At 39.0% G+C, this 21,050-nt stretch overlaps 1 protein-coding gene across 1 annotated transcript in view; it reads right to left on the minus strand.

The window, feature by feature from the left end:
* The window catches only part of TESK2 (testis associated actin remodelling kinase 2), an 84,182-nt gene that overhangs the window by 18,586 nt on the left and 44,546 nt on the right, over positions 1-21,050 (minus strand). Inside the window, exon 5 of the mRNA XM_042806394.1 lies at positions 7,844-7,990. Coding sequence (XP_042662328.1) covers positions 7,844-7,990 — 147 coding nt within the window. The remainder of the gene's footprint in view (positions 1-7,843; positions 7,991-21,050) is intronic.

The following is a 21,050-nucleotide window of genomic DNA, read 5'->3' on the forward strand; positions in this document are numbered from 1 at the left end:
AAAGCAAGGCTCCCTTCCAGTGCAGGCCTTTCGAGAAACCAAACTAAGCAGACATCCCACAGCTGTGGAGTGCAGAGGTCCTGCAGGAGAGGCCAGTACACCATGACAAGGCAATGGGGGAAAGCCTAGAGCAACATTTCTGCTATAAAGTACTGATCAGTTTTTCTGCTGTGGTGGGCTCCATAACATTAAATTACATAAAGAAGGAATCTAAACTATTCTCTCTCATTAGTGGAAGCTTGTCTTTTGTCTGCATATGAATAAGTGCTGAGTGTGAACTTAAATTCATTAGGATACATATTACAGTACAAGAGTGTTTTTTAGTCACACTTAAATCAGCCATGGGCAGATGATACGCACCAGACAAAAAAATGCCAGTGTCACTATAAATGCTCACTGTAGTGAAACTAAACTGATTTAATTCAACTGGTGACATTTTTTATGTAGTTAAACACCAGTTTCCTGAAACCCAGAAAGGATGAAAGCCTATTCTGACTGACATCAATAGTAAACCCCTTCTTCAGATACCAGCATGGTCAGATGTCGCCTTTCAAGCCTCTACTGCTTATTCGGGACAAAGTTTTGCAGATGGCAATGCTTCATTCTGTGCTGAGATTCTCCAAGTGTTCAAAGCCAACCCTCAGCATCACTGTACTCCTTCTCCACTCTTCCCACCATTGTAAAGCCATTACACAACACTGCACCAAATCCGCAGCACAGATGGTTTAGATAGCAGATTTAAGATGCAATTCATGAAAAGGTGACTTACGCAGCCCACAGTAACTGGTAGTTCACGTGCACTCAGTGAAAGACTTTTCTAAGCATTCACATTCTGCTGCCAAAATAAATCAGGATCAAAAAAGGGACAAAGCTTCATTAGAGACTAAAAGGTTGAAAAGAGCTTTTAAATTTAAGCTAGAGGTGTTATCTTAGTAGGAAAAGTATAATAAAGCATACTGCACTGTTTCTTCTGACAAAGTGATACTTCTCAGTTTCTACAAAAAAAGAAAATACGTGCATCAGTTTGGTATGAAGAAGATTCAGTAATGGATTTTGGCACAGATACTCAAGAGTTCAAACCCCTATCAAGTGCTAAGAGCCTCTCAAGAACTGCCTATGAGATGAAATGCCAAGCAGTTTTACAATATGCGCTTTAAGAAAATGCTTTTGACTTACTATTGCACTATTTGTATAAGCTGCAAGGCAATAAAACATTACGACCTTCCCAAGCGTTCTCTTTGGACCTCTACAGACAGGGATGTTCTTTCCTTTGGCAGCTCACACTGTCAAAGAGGGCAGTATTTTACTTCATTTGGGTTCTTGAGGCTTTTTTTCTGTGAAACTGGGACCCCTATCAGTCCTTCCTGAGGCAGTCTCTTAATAGAAGCAAGGAGCTACGTATATGAGCCCTAAAGAGTTAACAGAGCTGTTTATGCAGAGACAGATGTGAAAGAACATAAAGCCCCCTTTGTGTGTTACAGAAGCTTAACATCTGCTTTGCACAGCATAATCCTACTAAGACGAATGCAATATTCTACTCTCCCTTTTACATAAACAAAAACGAAAATAGACTCAAGAGTTTCAGAGTTAAAAATAAGTTGGTTAGATGAAGAAACCCCATCATTTTATTTTACAATATGACATACAAGCTAAACTCCTCAGAGATTTTATTGCACTCCAGAAAATATAGGAATGCTACTGCAGTGTCATTTGCAACCTTCTGATGACTGTTACTGAATTAAAACACTTCAAGGTCAATTGAGATGTATCAGCTGTTTTTAAAGTGCTATCCCCTAGGCAAAACACCATTGACAATGAAACATACAACAGGAAGTTTACAATACTAGATATGCTTTTGACACTAAAACCATTCTGTTTAAGGCACAAGCTCCACTTGGGTCCCAAAGTACCAGTAAAAGTTTAGTATTGCACTATCATTAGAAATAATCATCTGTAACAGCTAATTTTTTCAGTGCAAGCCCTCCCCTGCAGTGCAAAATATCCAGGCGAGAGCCTACTCTACCACAAAGGGGACCTTACAAACACAGCAGCAAGTATGAGACTCATCAGACAAAGGTTCTGTTCATTGCTTGGGTTTTATTTTGTTTTATTTTGTGTTAAACAAGCAAATAGCATACAAGTTAGGAAGTCAGGATATGTCACTTTCAAGCCCAAAGGCAGTGAATTTATGTTACATCAGATAATCCACAGTAATTGCTTACATGCATGATTCTGTCCCGTAGTAACTGAGACTGCTCCTCTTAATGAAAGAAGGGTGAGCCATTACACATTTACTGTGAAGTGAAAGCAGATGTTGGCAGGAATACACACACGTACGCATGTGTGTGTATAAATATATATATATGTATATATATATATGCGCCTAGAGATTAGAGTTTCTTCACAGATTTTATCATCAATGGAGCTCACAATGTTCCCTAAAACTATTCCCTAAACCTACTACTGATTAAAAGATCTTGTTTTCAATTGTACATAATTCTGCAAAACTAAAAGGCATTTGTTTAGGGGTTTGCCTGTTTGTTTTTTATCAAGAGCTTTGGGAGTGGGTTTTTGGGGAGGGTAGTATTCAACTGAGACAGTTCAGCTGCTGAGGAGAACAAACTTAGAATATGTGTTGCAAGCAAGTTTTGAAATAATGAAAATAAAAAATCCTCAAAAATATTAGCCTATGATATCATACCATATTTGGCATGTTCTCAACTTGAAACATGACAAGAACTCTGTGTAAGATGCACCTTTTGCCACCCTTGCAAAAATAGACTGTGACAGGACATATGCTGTGTAAGGAATTTGAGTGAATAAAGTAACAAGACAGAGTAGGAGTCCAAGCTAGGTGCTGGCAGGAACCAAGACCAGGGTCTTGAGACAGGAAAAAAACCCCAAAGACTATGAGGGCATAAAAACTGCAGGTATAGCAAGCAGGTGGTGGTGGGGGAAACCAGAACCAACCTGGAGCAGCAGAGCAGGGGGAGCTAGAAATAGCTGAACATACCAAAGACCAGAATGTAGAAAGATAGCTTGGATAAAGCATCAAGCAGGCTCAACAGGAAGAGGGTAGCTGCACTCAGACAAGGAGATTGAACAATAATGTTGGGGGGCAGGAACAGGGAGCAAAAAGAAGAAGAAAAGCCTTTGAACAAGGATGAAAGGCCCGAGCAGGGTCTGGCATTATACGCTAGCAAAAAGGATTGGATAGTCACAGAGTAGATACGATCAGTCTTGGAAAAATGGGCTGACTCCTAGATGCTCGCTTCTTACTGCCAAGGAGTCCCTCTTGTTCCTCTATTCCTGCTCTGTAGCAGAAAGACACAATTTGTATTAGTAATACTAATTAACAGTAGAAGAAATACTAATTAAAAATAATTAATGTATTAGTTACTGTATTAACTAAAGCAGCAGACAACTCTGATATGAATCTTAAACTTCTAACCCTGCAAATGAAGTGCATAATGCCACTGGGTTTTTTCTATTTTTTTTTTAAATTGGTAGGAAGTTGCACACAACATACACTACATCAAAAAATTAATACTGCACAAAAGATGGGATGTAGAACTTCCTGGAGGAACTTTCATTCTTCCACTTATGCATTAACATTAAGATAAAGTCCTTAATTACATGATCACAGAGTTTTCTACCTGGCATCCATATCTTCTAGGGCACTCAATGGATTCACATTGACAGTGAATTGGGGCCGTACATAAAATACCAGGACCACTATTTTCAGGCCTCTGGCCGCTCTTGCCACAGAAACGGCAGGGTAAAAGAAAGGCTGGGAAGAGATGAAAAAGAAAGCCTGGGCTGAAAATGAAGGTCTTCTGTCTTGTGGTTAAGACTACTGCAATGTTGTCCCAGGATCCAGATTCTGGCCTTCCTCAGCATCACAGGAGGATTCTGTGACAAGGAAGCCAGTTTAACAAAATCTTTCAGAGACTGTTGCTAATCTTGTGCTTGCCCTGCCTCCAAGGGTCAAATCTGGCTATTTTATAAGTGCTGTAATGCTTCCAACTGCCCCTGAGGTCAGTGAGCATATTGCCTTGAACTTAAATACGTGTAAAATGCCAAATACTCCAAACAAAGTCTTAAAACACATACCAAATATTCACCAATATACTTGCTTTTAATCTGTTCTGATAAAGCTCAATTTGTCTTATAAAAAGACTGCATGTTCTATGACGAAGACTTTCAGAGTTAAAGTTCATAGCCAGATCTCCTTGAGAATCACTGAAAGATGAAGAAAAATCCTCATGATTCAAGGATGCAAATCCTCCTTGTGCACATTACAACGAGCCCCAGATAAAAAACAATTCACAGGGCTTGCAGTGATATGAATAGGGGACAAGGAATGAGCCAACGAGGCTGGTTGTCATAACCCATCTATGGCTTAATCTCTGAGTAAATCTCTTTATGACAAGTCAAAAGTGAGGACATCGCATTTATTGGCTTACAAAATGTAAAAGTCACCCTGCCTACACACCTATTATCTGCAGGCTGGAAACATCCAGTCTGACCACTCTTACCTCCTGACAGGTTCCAATTAGGCTGCTGTTATTGATCAGGGCAGAGCAGCCTGAGCAGCTACAGCAGCTCAAGCCCAGAGCCCAAGGACTGAGCTGCTCATGACACCGGTAAGTCCCAGCTGTCTAAGCAGCACACTCTCTTCTAACAAGCACTGCCTCTCTCTGACAGCAGGGCAGCGGGAAGGACACCAGTGGGATGTCAGGGCTGCCATCCCCTGTGGGCTGCCACATCGACTATAACGGCCTACATATACTTTCTCTACCATTCTTCCCTCAGGCTTTCTGCAATATCAGTACTGTTCTGCTACTCTCCCCCTGGTGCAATTAGGAAGAGAGATCACCCTGCTGTATATTAATTGTCAAAACCACTTATTTTTCAATCTTAGATTGGCAGGGGACAGCAACTTCTCCTTCCATAAGTTTTTATGCATCCAGTACATAGACACATACAATGCTACTGTCAGACCAAGACAACTCTGCTGCCAGAACTGACAGAATAAACTTTATGGATTCATGCTACCTGCTTCAGGAAGCTGAAGGAATTAGAGGTTTGCCAGAAACAGAAGGAGAAAGGCAGAAGTACGGGTCTAAATTAATTCCAAATAACTTTATAGTAAAATTCATATTAGAGGGATAATTTGCAGCAGGCTATTGTGTTAAGTGTAATAGGTAAAGCATGGAGACATTCCTGCTTAGAGCCTCAGTTTCATTCTGTTCATAGTTCAGTCAAGGCCAGCAAGTTTCCTTGAAAAACACCTTACTCTCTCATCCTGCAAACTCAGTGTCTGTCCTGACTTTTACAGATCTCTAAATCCTTGTCTTTGCCTTCAGTTGATTAATAAAGCCATCACATCAACTACTGAAGTATACTGAAGAAAGAAGGACAATATAGAACAGTATGGACTCTGCCCTTGTTCAATCCAGATCACAAGATCTCTCCCAAGGAAGGAGCCCATTACCTCTTTCTTCAGCTTGCTCATAGACTTTTTGCTAGTAAGAATGAAGACAATTCATCCCACCGCCAGTACAAACCTGGTAAAATACAAGGCATCTCCTCAAGTAGTAGCGAAAAGCTACAGTCTAAGAGTTGAAAATTTTGGTGACATGTTTTTGCTATGGTTATTATCTTAATTCTTTTGCTTTGGAACAAAGTGACCACTTTAAAACTTAGCCAGCAAGTAGGGCAAACATTTGCCCAAAAGGAGAGTAATTTGCCCAACAGATTTAATTTTAAAATATATTTCATCAAAACAATAATACACTAATAAAATCCACAAATACCCAAGCATTTAAGGCCAGGTGTTTCATCAACTTCCCTTCCCAAACAGAACAAGCAAGTGCATATACCACCTCAAAAAATTTTAAAAATTATATTAAAAAAAACCAAAACAAAACAAAACACAACAACACAACAAAAAAAACACCAACCCAGAAAAAGGGAAAATACAGAATATAGCTGATGACTTAAACTTTTATCCTGACAGCTTCCAATGTGACCCACACAGGCACTATACCTTTAGTGCCAAGAACCATCCAAACATAGCATAACTGCTAGTAAATTCTTAGGGTTTGTTTTGTTTTGCTGTTTGCTTGTTTTTAAATAACCCTTACTACTTCCTGTGGCCACCAATGAGTTTGCTATTACAGTGAAATCATGCACTCTTCCCAGCGGCACATTTTCTAAACAATTGACATTCAACAATAGATAACATTGAAGCATTGGTAGGGCAGCTCTGGAGAATGACATACAATTATGTAAAGCTTTGAACAAAGGCATTCACAGAGGTCTCAGGAAATGGATTTTCATAAGACTAGCCACCACAGTACATGTTGCGATAAATGCTGCAGGAACAGACTCTCAGTTACTTTGGCTCCTTGCAGCAACCCTACCTCCCCACTCTTAAATGTACTAAAATACATCCAGAAATTAAAAAAAAAAAAAAAAGTGGGGGGTGCAGGGAATATTAAGTTATCTTTTCCAGTTATTTTTATGCATCTCTTATCTGCACACTCCAAGGTGACTGAAATGGAGCTTTCTGAAAGTATCATGTCAAAGTGACATGACTCCAAATCTGGGCATTTTCCGTAAATTTTATATTCTTCCTTACAGAATTCATCACCTTTCACTTGAAAGGACACCCAAGGAAGTATTCAATGAAATACTTCTTTCACCTACCAGTTGAACTATTTTTTCCCCCTTGGCTGAATGCACATTCTTCATCTGTTTAACAGTGCACGGAAGTAGCTTTAAAAAAACCCCTAAAACTGTATCGAGAACTAATAGTCACCTGCATTTTCAAACACACTGTGCTATGTTTTCATTTTTAAGAGCTGTTTCTAATCTTAAAAAATAGTTATTTTTAGGCTATGATAACATTCTTCTGGTTGCTTTTGAAGTGATATTATGAAATCTTCCCAAGAACAGTTCTGGAGTACTTTCATAGTGCAAGTCCCCAGTGAGTTCTAGCTCATTAGCTCCAGACAACAGGATAGGCAGGGCAGCAAAGCCCTCAGCACAGGCTGGAACAGACAACAACATCCAGGGTGACTACTCAGGCAATTTGTTCACAGAGCTTAGTGCTCCTATGTCAGTATTTCTAGGTGAGCTTGAATTAGCTATCTACTTCAGCCAACTAAATTCATACAAGTTTTCACCAAAGGAATTAAAAAAAAAAAAAACAAAACTACATCCACTGAAAACTTTGCCATTGAAATATCATTCTGGAAGAATTTTGAAATTTGAAAATGTTAGGTAAACGGTTTCAAGATTACTGATTTTAGAAATGAAAGAAATATAAGCCAGGATTGTGGACAACACTTAATGCTGAGTTAGTAATGGAAAGTCATTCTTCCTACTGAAGAAGATTTGTGAAATACATGGGGAAATAAAAACAAAAGAGAGATTTTCAAGTGCATTTGTAATAATCTCCTCAATTTGGGTTCTTTATATGATTGACCTGTTCGAAATGCTGGATTGTTATGCTTAATTATCCAGAGATTTAAATACTTTACTGAACCGTAATTCAGAACTAAAAAACTCTGCAGCTGCTTTCTGAGAAATCCTAATCTGAATTGATTTAAGGAGTGATCTTCCTTCAGGACAGTTATTTTTCCAGTTCCCATACAAACTATCAACATGTTTTAAGGAAAGTTTTAATCCTATAAAGTGTATTTCAATTTGTTTCTCAAAACGTCTTAGATTACACCTTATATAATAGCAGTTCTCTGCTGGAAGGAGGAGAAAGAAACAAGCAACCAGTTATAGTACCTTCATTGAAAAGTTGTCTTAATTTTATAAATGGTACCTTGGATGTAAGATCTCGATGGAAAATGCCTTTATAGTGAAGATAACTGATTCCCATAGCAATGTCATATGCCAGTTTCACCCTCACTGTCCAGGGCAGATGCTGGTTACCGTCTAATAGCTGTTCCAGGTTACCACAGTTGATGTACTGAAAAGACAAAACAACATTTATAATTATTTAACTTCATATATTGTCAGGAATGCAAAATTCATCATTGCACAAGTGTCCTCAGCTCAGCTAAACATTAACAACTTTTTTTTTTTTTTCTTTCTTACAGGCTAGGCAGGCACAAAGTTTGCAGATCAAGAGAGAATGAAAATGTCTCCCTTCACCACCTGTACCAATGCATTTGTGTTAAAGACTCATGCAACAGCCACCACTGCGTTAGCTCTATGGTATTTAAATACTCGTATTTATACAGACTCTTCAGAAACACCTGCAATATGCTATCACCATCTCATTTCAGTGTGAGGAAAATAAGGGCAAAAAGGCTGAAGAGCTGGCTCTCATACCAAATAAGTCAACAAAGAGAGGGCTAAGTATCCAAGTGTAGGTCATGGAGCCTGATCAAGTTCTCAGATATCAATTCCCTAAACAGAAGCAGCATCAAAGAAATATATTACAACATGTTGCTGTAAATTACATTTTTTCACTGCTCTATCTACAAGTCCTAATCAGCAATATGATTCCCACTGTGTTCAGTACTACATCAAGCCCATCAACTGGTAGCCCTCATGGAAAGGAACCTATAAGATAAATGCTACAAGAAGATGGTGAAACAAAGCAGCACCCAACTGATGATAAGTAATGTAACCCAGGGTTAAAATATGGCAGCTCCACTGCTCAAATAATCATTACAGCAACACTGGGCTTATGCTTTATGTATAGACCACTTATACCACAACAGCAGCTACACCATGTTTGAGTAGCTTCTTGTTTCACTTCCAGTACCTTCACCAGCAACAAAGCAAAAAGACTAGCTCACTGCGGAAGGAAAACCTGGCAGCAATGTAGTAACTTCTCTCAAGAAAATCCAAGGGAAGCAGACAGGTTAATTTGCTCCCAAGCCTGGTCCAAGCATGTAACAGTGTGGCAGACTGCAAGAACTTTGCTCCTCTGTGCCAGACAGCTCTTCAACTTTGACTCAAGAGGCTCTGCACTTTCCTGTGTCCTTCACCCAGACAAAACATGTGCCACCATTATCACACTAAAATAAAAATTATAATTGTAGCTCTTGCTATTTTAGAAACTTTGAACTTGCTTGTATTTTTTTGGGCTTCTTTGTGTCTTGGAGCCTGGGTCAGAAGGCAAACATGAGCCACACCATGCAGTGTGTATGTAGCTGATCTCCTCAGACTACGCTATAGCAAGGAAAAAGCATACATAAGCCAGACTCTACCCGTAAATCTGGGAGTCATGGCTCAAGTCCTGAACAGTCTACAAAAGCCAGCTTCTTCCTTACAGTTAGGCACTATCCTTTTCTGAGCTCACTAGTTAATTTTGAAAACCTTTTACAGCAGACACGCAAGTTTCACAAGTAACTACTTCAAAAGGCTAAACTGTTCGGGCAGATGAAGCACACAAACCAATTTTAGCTGCCACAAAGCTTACCGGGAGAGGGCACCACAAAGCGGCCTGGGGCTCCACTGCTCCCCTTGGCTACCTGCATATCCCTCCAGAGCTGGGTTCATCCCAGCCCACGCACAGCAGCACATTTCACTGGCAGTCCAGGACATGACCCCTCTCTCTTCAAAACAACCTGGCTCATATTCTAGGAGTTCGTGTGTCAGGAGAATGGAGCAGGTCTGGAACAGGTCACTCAGAGGCTATGCAATCTCCATCCTTGGAGATTTTCAAGGACAACTAGACAGAGCTGCAGCCAACCTGACTCAATGTTGGAAACAATGCTGCTTTGAGCTTTTTCAACTTTGATCTTTCTTTCTCGTTGCTTTTATTTGAACCCCTAAGGGAGCTAGATGACCTTATAGAGCACTCATAAAAAAAACAACATTGCTCAATATAATTAGATTTTTTTTTTTTTTTAAATCACAAGTTGCTAACTTGCTTAAGCAAAAAATGGTGAATAAAATGTCTACATTAACTTCTTATACATTCCCAGCCTCCTTGGAACAGTGAGAGAAGCACTTCTCATCCAGTTACATTCAAATCAGCACAATATTGGCCAACCTGGAACAGAAGGCACTAGAGCATCTAGCTCAATAACCCAATTATAAAGTGAAACTTAGCAATTACCTTAAACTATTTCACTTTACTGACTGGGCAATAACAGACTAGACTGTCCATATAGCAGTACAATACTTGAATTTATTGGCAAGAGAGTGCAAGGGGGAAGGAAATCCATGGCCTGGCTTTCTATTTTGGTTAGGCTTAATCTGTGCCATACCATGACAGTAATTGCTCCAGAAATGCTAATAAATAAAACAAGCAACCCATGACTATTGACATACATACTGAAACGTGTCAACAGCTAGCTACTATTTTGAGCATGCTCATGCTTTCCTTTTCAATAAAGTAGCCTATTGACTTGATTCAATGCTGCCATATTAGTTAAGTGCATCTAATATATCTATTCCCCCATCACCCTTCAAGCCAAATTAGCTTGTGGGGTCATTCACCCGTCTTAACTGTAAGGACTGGATTCTAGCATGGGCTGGGTGAAAACTGACACACTCACAGGACACAGCATGCCTGAGCTGCTAGAGCAAGAATCAAACCCAACTCTAGCACATATACAAAACCCACTAGGCCTCCTATCCAAAACTGCCACCTGGCAAGTGCTCAGACCTCATTTATTAGAGATGTGAGTTCAGGTTTTGGCTCTAATTTCTAGCATACTTCTACGAAGCACAGCAGGCTAATCATCAAGTGAACAAGTGAACTAAGATTTTCCTATAAACACCTTTAAGACTCTCAGAGTTGATCTCAGATTTTAGCTGGCCAACAGGTAATATTTGCATGCAGAGTCCTGAACTGTCCCTAAGGCAAGCATCACACAGAGTTCAGTGCTCCCTCAGTGTCATGTAAGTAATCCAATTCTTCAGTCATTCAGGCTGATAATGCAAACAGCCAGTCTGATGGCCTATTTTTTTCAGAGCCCTTCAACAATGCCCTTTTGGAATAGACACAAAATTATGTACATTATTTCCTAATTGTAAATGCAGCTGAAAGAAAAATACTTGTTCTAAGTCTCTTACTAGCACAAACAATCTCTGTGTGGTAAGAATATCCTAAAGGATAGTAAATGCACCTCTCCCAAAGAGAATACTGGATTTTATTTTGTCCCTGAAACATTTCAGTGCTGCTACAGTAAGGCTACAGTGCACACATCATCTCAAAGCATTATTCTACTACAACAACAACAGCCCTTGCGTAAGTGTACAAGCAATTGGATCAGAGATCTGATCGGGCTATGAGAACGAAAGCAAAGGACACTACATTTCATAGAGACCTCACAGCTAAATGGAGCAGTGTTCAGACCTTTTCAAACTCTGTATCATCAGGTTGCAGTGAAACAGCTACCCATTATTCCTAAAGCGAGCTTTTTGTCATGTAACAGGACACCAACAGTCAGTTTACCTGGTTGCCAGAGCCTAAAAGTTACTGCTTTAGGTTGTTTATTTTTGCATTTACTACAACTTAACACAGAAATTGAACACTGGTTTAAAAGACCATTTTAGCTCACAAAAATATTATTTTCCTACAGATTTATCCATGGTAAGAGCTCATGCTTTTGCTGCTAGAACAAAAGTTCAGCAAAACTGTATTTGTTACACCTCTCCAGACCTTATGAGGAAAGAGGGCAACAGTTTCTTTGAAGGACGAGTTACCCAGAAGCTAAAGCCAAGTATAGATGCTTTCTGGATCAAAGACTGTTGAGGAGGCTTCTGATGTTATAGCTTAATGCTATGAAATGTAAAAGCAGCAGTATATAACCCTTTCCCACACAACAGTTAGGGCATAGGGAAACACGCTATTTTAACTTAAGTATGGGATAGGACTGCTTAAAAATAAGATAGGCCTGCTTCTTTGCAAGACACTTGCAGTCACATTATCAGACTCAAGCATATGGAATGAGGAATGAAGTGCAATTCAGCATATAATGGTACTTGCATGTAGCATTGCATGTTTAATTTCCAGAGACTAACACTGAACTTCAGCTGTCAGATTTTAGCCTTCAAAATTCAAAATAAAGGTTTGAACACACTGATATGAGAACTAGAAGCTTTTAAAGAAAAAGGCTCATCAGATTCACATGATTCCAGCTGTTGTTGATCAAAAACAAAGACTCCAAATATTGCCAGGTCTGAGGGGAGAAACTGAAGGGAATTGAAAAGAGTTTTCAATGCTACTTTGAAAACCAATGCTGTTTCAATATGTAGGTCTAATATAAATAATCCACCAGATACTGCACAGGAAAGCCAGAAGAAAGTTGGCCTGCTATTTACTCAGCTTTAAATGTCACTGCTTGCTATTTTAAAAGCAACAAATAACCACAAGACATCCCTACATGGTAGCCCAAATGTTGCCAAAGGCAATGCATTAGGTAGTTAAGAAAAGTTGGTGTGGAGAATGCATTTAGGATGACAGACCAAAGGCGGTAAGTAAAAAATGTAAGAGCTCTTGGGGACCCAGAACACTACAAGACAAACACTGGGATAGCAACGAATTAATATACTGGAGAAGCCCGATGAAGAAAGCAGGAGGAAAGAGAAACCAGAGATGCAGCTGTAGCACCTTCAGTATGCAGAAGACAGACATCAGAGCAAAAGCCAGACTACATAGTTGGACTCTAAAGGGAGTCCTGGAAAGCAAAATAACATTTCAGACATAGGTGACAAATGCACTGAAGCAGTATCAATAGAGATACAGATTGCATATTTGTCTTTCTTATGATGCAATTAAGAAGGACACTAATAAAAGAAAGTTTAGATCTTTTAATTCACTCAGCTTTCTACAGAAGTTTAAAAAAAAAAAAAAAAGTTTTTAAACCACCCCATTTCCAGGAGGACACAACGCAATCTTAATTTCTCTTATGTTTAACAGTCATCTGTCACACTCAGCACTCTACGAGACTACTTTGAATGCTTCTGGCTGCAAGACAACAAGCTAACATACCCTTCTGCCACAACTGGCATAATTAGTTACAGTGGGAGAACTGGAAATTTCCTCATTTCCCCCAACTGTTTTCATTAACTTCAATTGTGCAGAACTGGAAATTAAAGTATCAGAATGTTCAAAACTACAATATGAGATACTACAAGTTGCTACACTGAGACTGACTACCAGATTAAATTGAATTGTTTTTGAAGTTAGTTCATAGACCTCCACTTGGTTGAAAAAAAAAAAATTAAAAATCTACAAACCCACCTCATCCAAGTACCTCTGAGCTGTAAACTTCCATTTCCATTAAATATCTAACACATTGACTGAACCAAACAAAATAAATTAAACATTAAAACAGAACAAGTTGGATGTTTAATTTGGGCTGTACAAGTATATTTTTGGACAGCAGGTGAACTAATGTTGCCAGGGAGCAAACCACAAGTACTGAAAGAGTCAGAACATGCAGGTGAAGCAAGCAAATTTCAGAACAAAACTCAAACTTTTTCATGAGAGACCATAGGGGCTCAAATAGCTAGGAAAAATAGCCTGATTGAAAGGACAGAAAAGCCAAAAGTCTTCCTCTAAAGGCCACTTTTCTTTCCTGCTCCTCAGCTGATGAAAAGCAAGGGGGGAAAAAAGTCTGTAACCAAAAGTCAATTTCTCTTCTGCTTTTCAACCAATACAAACAATTCAGTTATTTAAAGAAAATACATTATTTTTTATTAAAATGCTAACCGTTACAGGATTAAAATAATCTTGCTTTAAAAAGCGCCAGCTATTCATAGAGGAGAGGGCAAGCTTCCCCATCCAATTGCCACAGCATGGTTACTCATCAGAACTCAGGACCAAACCCCAAGAAATACAGTAGATCTATCTCTGTTTCTTCTTCCGTGTCAGTTGTGGCTTTGATTGATTCACTGGCTCCTCCTTCTAAAAAGGCATGTACAGGCATGGCTTATTTTATAAGGGCAAACAAGAATTAACATGCACTAACTCAGGAAGGAGCTGTAATGAAAACCACTTGTTGCATTCCAAACATTTAAGTGCTGGCATGGAAAAGAATATGGCAAGATTTGTCTTCCTTCAATTCTCTACATCCAACAGCTTTTATGGTCAGCATGCTGAATTTATCCCTTTCCTGTCATTCCACTCAATCAAAATTTAATGTTCACTTGCTTGCCTGCTGCTAGAAACAGATTACTCTAAGTAAGGCTTCAACTGCAGGCACATAGCAACAACGCAGTATTGCAACCCATATATAAGAAGGGTTTGAAATGCTTCAGGAAATAAGCTTGATTTTTTTGAACCACTATATCTATACAAACTGACCTCGATAACCATTTTTCCTGTAATTATATTAGTATAAAAAAAAGAAAGCAAAGAAGGCCTAACAAAAAACCTGCATTTACAATCTGAAGTCACAACCATTTGGATTCTAAGTAGAGCCTAGTTTCAGTTCAAATAAGAATCTGGGATATGGCAAGCTAGCAGTGACATAAATTAGCACACAGGCACAGAAGAGACAGTACCTTCTTGCTGACACAGGCAAGAGAAACAGCATCTCTACAGTAACACTTCTGTTAAGAGCAGAAGGCTCTATCCATAATGACAGCATTTTGAACATACTATACACTCAGTTCTGTCTAGAAGCAAGCTGTAGCCCCTGACAAGGAGCCTCTTATTTAAATAAGGTCTCACCTTCCCCACAAAGATACCAGCAGTAGCAGCCCACAGAATATACGCCTACAAAATTCGAGATAAATAACCCATTTGCTTCATTTTTTGAAAGCTGTACAACAGCTACAAGGATCTACTGAGCACAAAAGTTATAGCACACAAAAACCTCTCATCTCATAGTACAAACTTTGTTTAAATTCTACACAAGGAATACTGGTTTTGAGCTGTTTCAGAATGCTTTTCCAAGCCTCAATGCTCCAGCTGTGCCACAATGTCCATTTACATTTGAGGGTGCTCAAACACTTTATTGGTAATTATAGAATGCACAAGATCTCCTATTAATAGTGGTGTGCAAAAGCAAACATTAAAGGAATTTTTTTGTGTAACTCTTTCTGAATGGTTTGGATGGCTGATAAGTAAAGTGAAATGAGGAAGTGAAACTACAAACACTTGTTAATTCAAGAGTATGTTTCCTGGGGTCCAGGGTGAAGCGGGGAGGGGGGGGGGGGGGGGGAAGAAGCAGCCATGGGTCAGGAAAGGGAGAGAAACAACTGAATTTACTGGAAAACACATAGGAAAAAAAATCCCAGACAAAAAGCTAAAAAGGCCAGCATTACAGTATCTATTTACACTGCATCTCTCCATACACACAAGTAACAGGAAAATCTAGTCCTCAAGACAGTATTCAGTTCTCCGCTCTTTCCCCCTCATACCATAATAGTTGAGAAGCTTGCATCCTCTCACTCTAACCTGGACATATTTCCGGGATATCAGAAAGCCATCAGTAAGAGAACTGCAGGGGTTGCAGTTCAAGAATGTTTTTCTTTTTTGCTTGAAACTATGACAAAAGGTCCAGCAGGCTTACAATAAGTGTCAAAACACCAATACTAAAAATCCCTCCCCCCAAAAAACCCACACAACACACATCCCACCTGCAGGTGTGTGCCACACATGGAGAGAAGGGAGAGAAGGAATGAGACAGTGGAGCTTGCTGTTTGCAGTTCAACATTTATCTGCCTCTTATCTTACTTTCTGCTGTCCTTGAGACATTCTAAGAAGGAAGAAGAGGTTACCAACAGCAAGATATTTAGCAAGCCCTCCTCAGAACACAACGTATTTAGATGCATCTACGTTGTTTAAAATAATAAATAAAAAACAGTTCCTTATGCGCTATTACAGGCTCTGAAGTGATAAAACAAGTCAATCATCCTCCTACAAGAGGGGAAAAAAAAGAATTAAAACCAACATATAGCCTGTGTAGCCAAGATTAAAAAAAAAAAGGGGGGGGGAGAGGCCAGTTAAGGGGTGCTGGGGGAGAGAAAATGGGGTTTAACAAGGAGCTCTTCAGCTCATACACAGGCGTTTAAGACTAGAATTCAAAAGCTTGCACGGCCAGAAGTTCTCACTGAAATAACTGGTTGCTCATCACTTCTGATCTAGCACCTACATGCATAAATATAGACTGTATGCCTGAAGTTAGACTCATATTTTCAAAGTCTTGGCTTCTGTCTTTACATGACGATTTCTTTAGTGTCTCTGATTATAGTATTTTTTACATCTGAACTTCTCTGCAAGAATCCACCCTTCTCTCCTCACTTAACCACTTATTGCAAATGCACCTAGCAGTGTCCCTGTGCCTTCAGCACAATGCAGGCGCTTACACAACTTTCACTGATTGTCTGCATCTGGTAAAAGGAGAGACTTTCTCTCTAGAGTTGTCCCCAGGGTGTTTAATTTACCTGGCCACCACCAACGCACAGTAGGTTTTTCCTTTAACTGATCTGCCAGCACTTCCCTCCTGAGAGAGAGCCTGTAAGGACAGCTGTATCCTCCATAAGCCAACATTTTTGTCAGCTGTTTCCCACAACTGAGCTTTTTACTGCATTTTTTTGAGAATAAATTTCACCTTTCTGTAAAGCAAGGACCCACCTGAACCCCTCTTATTTCTTATTGTAATTCTGCACATGTACATGATAGGAAATCACGCTCTTTAAAAAGATGCATTTTGAGGGAATTGGCCAAATCATATTAGGTGTGAAGGCACAGGAAAACGCACATAAATTCAGTAATTAAAGCTTCTTCCTGTCTTCAGAACAAGTGTTGCAACCAGGTCCAGCAGTATTTAACTTCCTAACAAACTGAAGCTATGCCACAGGGGCCCCTGCATTCTGTGGAGCTAACTTGTATAACCAACCCCAAAAAAACAAATGAAAAAAAATCCTCTATTGTTTAGTGTTTTTCTGGAAACCCTAGGTCTTTTGATCACTGCAATCAGACAAGATGGTTAGCTTTCATGAATGAAAAAGTACATAGACATCAGATGTAGGAAAAAAAAGAAAATATCACCTAACTTAAATAAGGTCCTTTACATGCTTTTCAAGAACCTGACTTCTGATATTTAAGCACTGAAAATTGCAAAGCTACAAATCAGACAGACTTAGCTGAAACTCCTGTGGAGGCCTGTATCATTTTTGCTGAAGAAAGAACTTAAGGGTCAAGCACACCACATATACCACAACATCAGGCTTCAAGAGTATGAACTGGAGATGGAATTTCAGCCAGAACACTAAATTTCCTGCCTCCTGTCATTGAAAGCCAGGCCCCCTTGTGTGATTTTAAATGGACTTTTTTGGTATGTGCAGCACATCAAGCTGTGTTTGGGACTGAAGTCTTTTTTCCTTTTAACTAATTCACAAAAATATTTGGTTCCCAAGGAAAATAATATAAACAAAGTAAAGAATATGTACTTTGTCTCAACTTCTGTGAAATAACTTCACTGTCTTAGACACACTGCTGTTTTGTGTTACAAAATAACTCATGAAGCCTTAAAGTTATAGCATAAGGTTTAAACAGTGACATTTTCCAAATACCAACACTACTCTCCCCTTTCTATGAGCTTTTTAAACTCTACTTACTTCCAACAGTCTAATTTACTTATTAGAAGTACTATGTTTAGATTTAATTTTGCATCCACTGGTGCATACAGATGAGTCAGGCTTACTTCTACATTTAATCAGCCTAACTCAAATCTCATGTACAAGGTACAGTGACGGGTACCAGAGTCTGCAACTCTCCAGATGTTGGAATAACCAATCATCTAGACTCAGTACAAGTGCCTACAGCATCATTTCATCTAAAATGAGATGTCTAACTGATAAAACAGCATGATGGTGCTCACATCCTTCTATGGGATTATTTTATATTTTTTTTTCCTTTTTCATTCACCCTTTCAAAAAAATATAGTTAGGGCAGACACCCCTCCCCCCAAACCAATGCAAATGATTAGTCTAGCACTCTCCAGTTAATATTGCATCAGTGTATGGTTGCTTTTAGAGCTACCCATGCTTCTTGACAAGAATCAATGGCACAGGAATGGGTCTCTTCAATTCTGCAAGCTGGGAAGTGTCATATATTAAGCCTTTCATATAAGGATCTCTCACTTTGGAGACATGCTGTACTCCTCTAAAAAGAATGAATCCAGGGGTAGAAAGGACACCGCTTTGAAGATGAAACAATATGATGCCTTGTATAGCACAGAGGAAGGATAAGAATGATCATTAAGCATCAATCTACATTTGCTGAGAGTGCATTCAGCCACTTTTTATAAATTAAACTGAAAACTTAAGTGAACTGTTACAGCAAAACTGAAGCTGGCAGTCCACATACTATGAAGAGTGCAACAGTAAGACCAAATATGGCTCAAGTGTTGACAAGCATTTTTAAAAATCTATTGTGAACAATCAAGAGGTGAAGGGAAGTGTCTGCACTGAACCAAGTTTATTAAAAAAAAATTAGAACTGCATTTCAAAACCATCAAAGATATACTAGGAATCATTTTGCAAGCTACACAGGAACAAGAAAAAGCACAAGTACACATACATGTACCTAATATTCAAATTTATAGGTTCAGGATTGTTTGTTTGTTTGTTTTTAATGTCACAATAAGCAAAAGCTAAAAATGATACTTTGATACAAGAAATCTGAAGCACATCCCAAGGCTTATCACTTTAAAGATTTGGGATCTTTAAAATTTCAAAAAGATACTGCTAGAGACTTGGTTTGCCATGTTATAAACACTTTCATCTTGGAACATAAACAGAAGCTTCTACCTTTCTGGCTCTAAGAAAAGTCTCTATTACCTACAGCTGTTTCCTTTTAGCAAGATAGCTGCTGTATGCGACAACTAAGGTGATACTTTCAGTTCTTAACAGCCCTGGTGTTCATGCACAATGAAGTAGAAAGCACAGGCAATAGACTTCTCTTTCAGTACACATTCAGTTGGTTGGTGTTTTTAACCCAGAATGATTGAGCTGATATTTACAAGTGCCAGTAAGCAGGCACACAGTAATAGAGACTTTTGCATCTTGTAGGTTCACCTTTACTCTATTCACCAAAGTAAAGACTCCACAGCAATACGTATTTTAAAAAAGGATGATAGAATTAACTAGATATTTCAAAACAATTATTAGCTTGCAACAATTTTTCTATGGTGAGATAATAAGTGCTTTTTCTCAATAACAGAAACATAAAGCACTATGCAGAGAATGAACAGTCCTAACAGACATCTTATGTGATGCCTTCGTTCTATTTCAATGCTGGAAAAAACAGTTCCAACAAAATGGAATGATTTCTCACCTTTTACATTACAGACTAGACTAGTCTTCCTAACACCCGAGCTGTTCCTCACTCTGTTTTAAATCCTACTCTTGCTGCCATGACCCTTACTCTTCTCCTCAGATCATACAGCAAACTTCTCACGTGGTCCTCAGTCATTAAGGGGGAGTACAACTACTGCTGCATCAGACAAGGTTACCATTACTCTTCTCTAGAGGTCAGATCCCTGGGGTCCAGATGAATGGTTTTCTCTTTACCCTGAAGCAAGTATATGCAAGGCCTTACTCTTAATGACTCCTGTAAGGGAAAAGCTAATGAACCCAAAAAAACAAATTAATAGAGGAAGTAACACAGATGTGTGCTGGCTGGACTTCTAGTCCTGCAACAAAAGCAGCAAAAGGGGCAGGCAAATCACAGCAGTAGGTACTCTAGTTTTGTATCATATAACCATTCTTATCATCAAAGCATACCTTCCTGGAACTAAATATATTCAATTCTATTACCCAAGTCCATACCAGGACAGGTACAAAGTAACCACAGTTTAACAGAGGACCTCACCCCTCTGACATACTTTCTGTAAGTCTAAACTTACACTTCTGGTACTTGGGTTTTATACCTGCAAAGGCCCAGACTGCCTCTGCACATTAGATTTTCCAGAACTGGCACCAGTACAGCACCACTGAAATAAAAACTCCTCCTCTTATTATTCCCAGGGAAGTATATAAAATGAAGCTGTAGCTCTAACGAATGCTACAAAAAGTATCTGAACTAAGGACAAAAAGAATAAAGCATGAAAATAGAGATTTATTACAGTATTAATCCACAGGTCATGCTATTCATTGGCTGAGAGATCATAAGGATCAATTTAATCTGCAGAATTTTACACATACTTAGAGTTCTTACAAAGTTTAAACCAGTCCTTCTGCAGCACCCTCAGCCAGGAGGCATTTAAAAATGCCAGCTGTTGGCTGCTGAAAGTCATCTGAAAAATATCTTTTGTCATCATAGCTTGCTAATCTTTTCTTAAAGTTACTTCAAAGTAAATTTCATCTTTTTTACGCTACTGTATCAAGACTCATTCCCATAAAGCAAAGACATTTAGAATTAACAGGTTTATTCTCAGAACTGACAACAAAAACATCCACAAGAAAGTCTGCAAAGTTGCTCACTTCATTCCTCCAGAAAGTCACATCACTTCCCAGTTCGACAAGACCATAAAATAAATAACTCAACATACTGCCTGAGACCTATAATACACTCAATGAAGATGCTTTGTGTATGCAAATGAGACCAAACTGGACCAGAATTGGGGGCCAAATCTGAGGACATGCAAAGGATCAAAATATCTCTAGCTTCCCCACTCTGCTTTTTCGCTCCTCCTCCTGAGTTTTCTTTTTTCAATACTAGTCTGAAAGACTATAGAAAGTGCCTAAGGAAGATTTCAATAAGCGAAGGTAGATAATGAAAAGCACAAGATATTAAGGAATACAGACTGATCTGGAAGCTTCTAATCAGTATGGCTTGACTGTACACATTAGGTATTACCTAAGCCTTTAATCTTACATGAAGCGAAGGTCTTCCCTAATAATTCTCTGAATTGGTTTTTTCCTAGAAATTGGATGGCAGTATCCAGCAGATGAGTGACATTTTCTAACAGGATAAAGTTGTGAGTCCTTTCATTTCTTTTAATTTTCTACTTGGTGCCATCTTTAACACAACTTCATCTTCTCTTCAGTTGTCTCCAAGCTCAGGCTGATCAACTTAGCACTGCAGCTATTATGTTTTCTGAGGG

This window comes from Tyto alba, unplaced genomic scaffold (genome assembly GCF_018691265.1).
Source record: "Tyto alba isolate M040663 unplaced genomic scaffold, T.alba_DEE_v4.0 Super-Scaffold_1000006, whole genome shotgun sequence".
NCBI classification, from domain to species: Eukaryota; Metazoa; Chordata; class Aves; order Strigiformes; family Tytonidae; genus Tyto; species Tyto alba.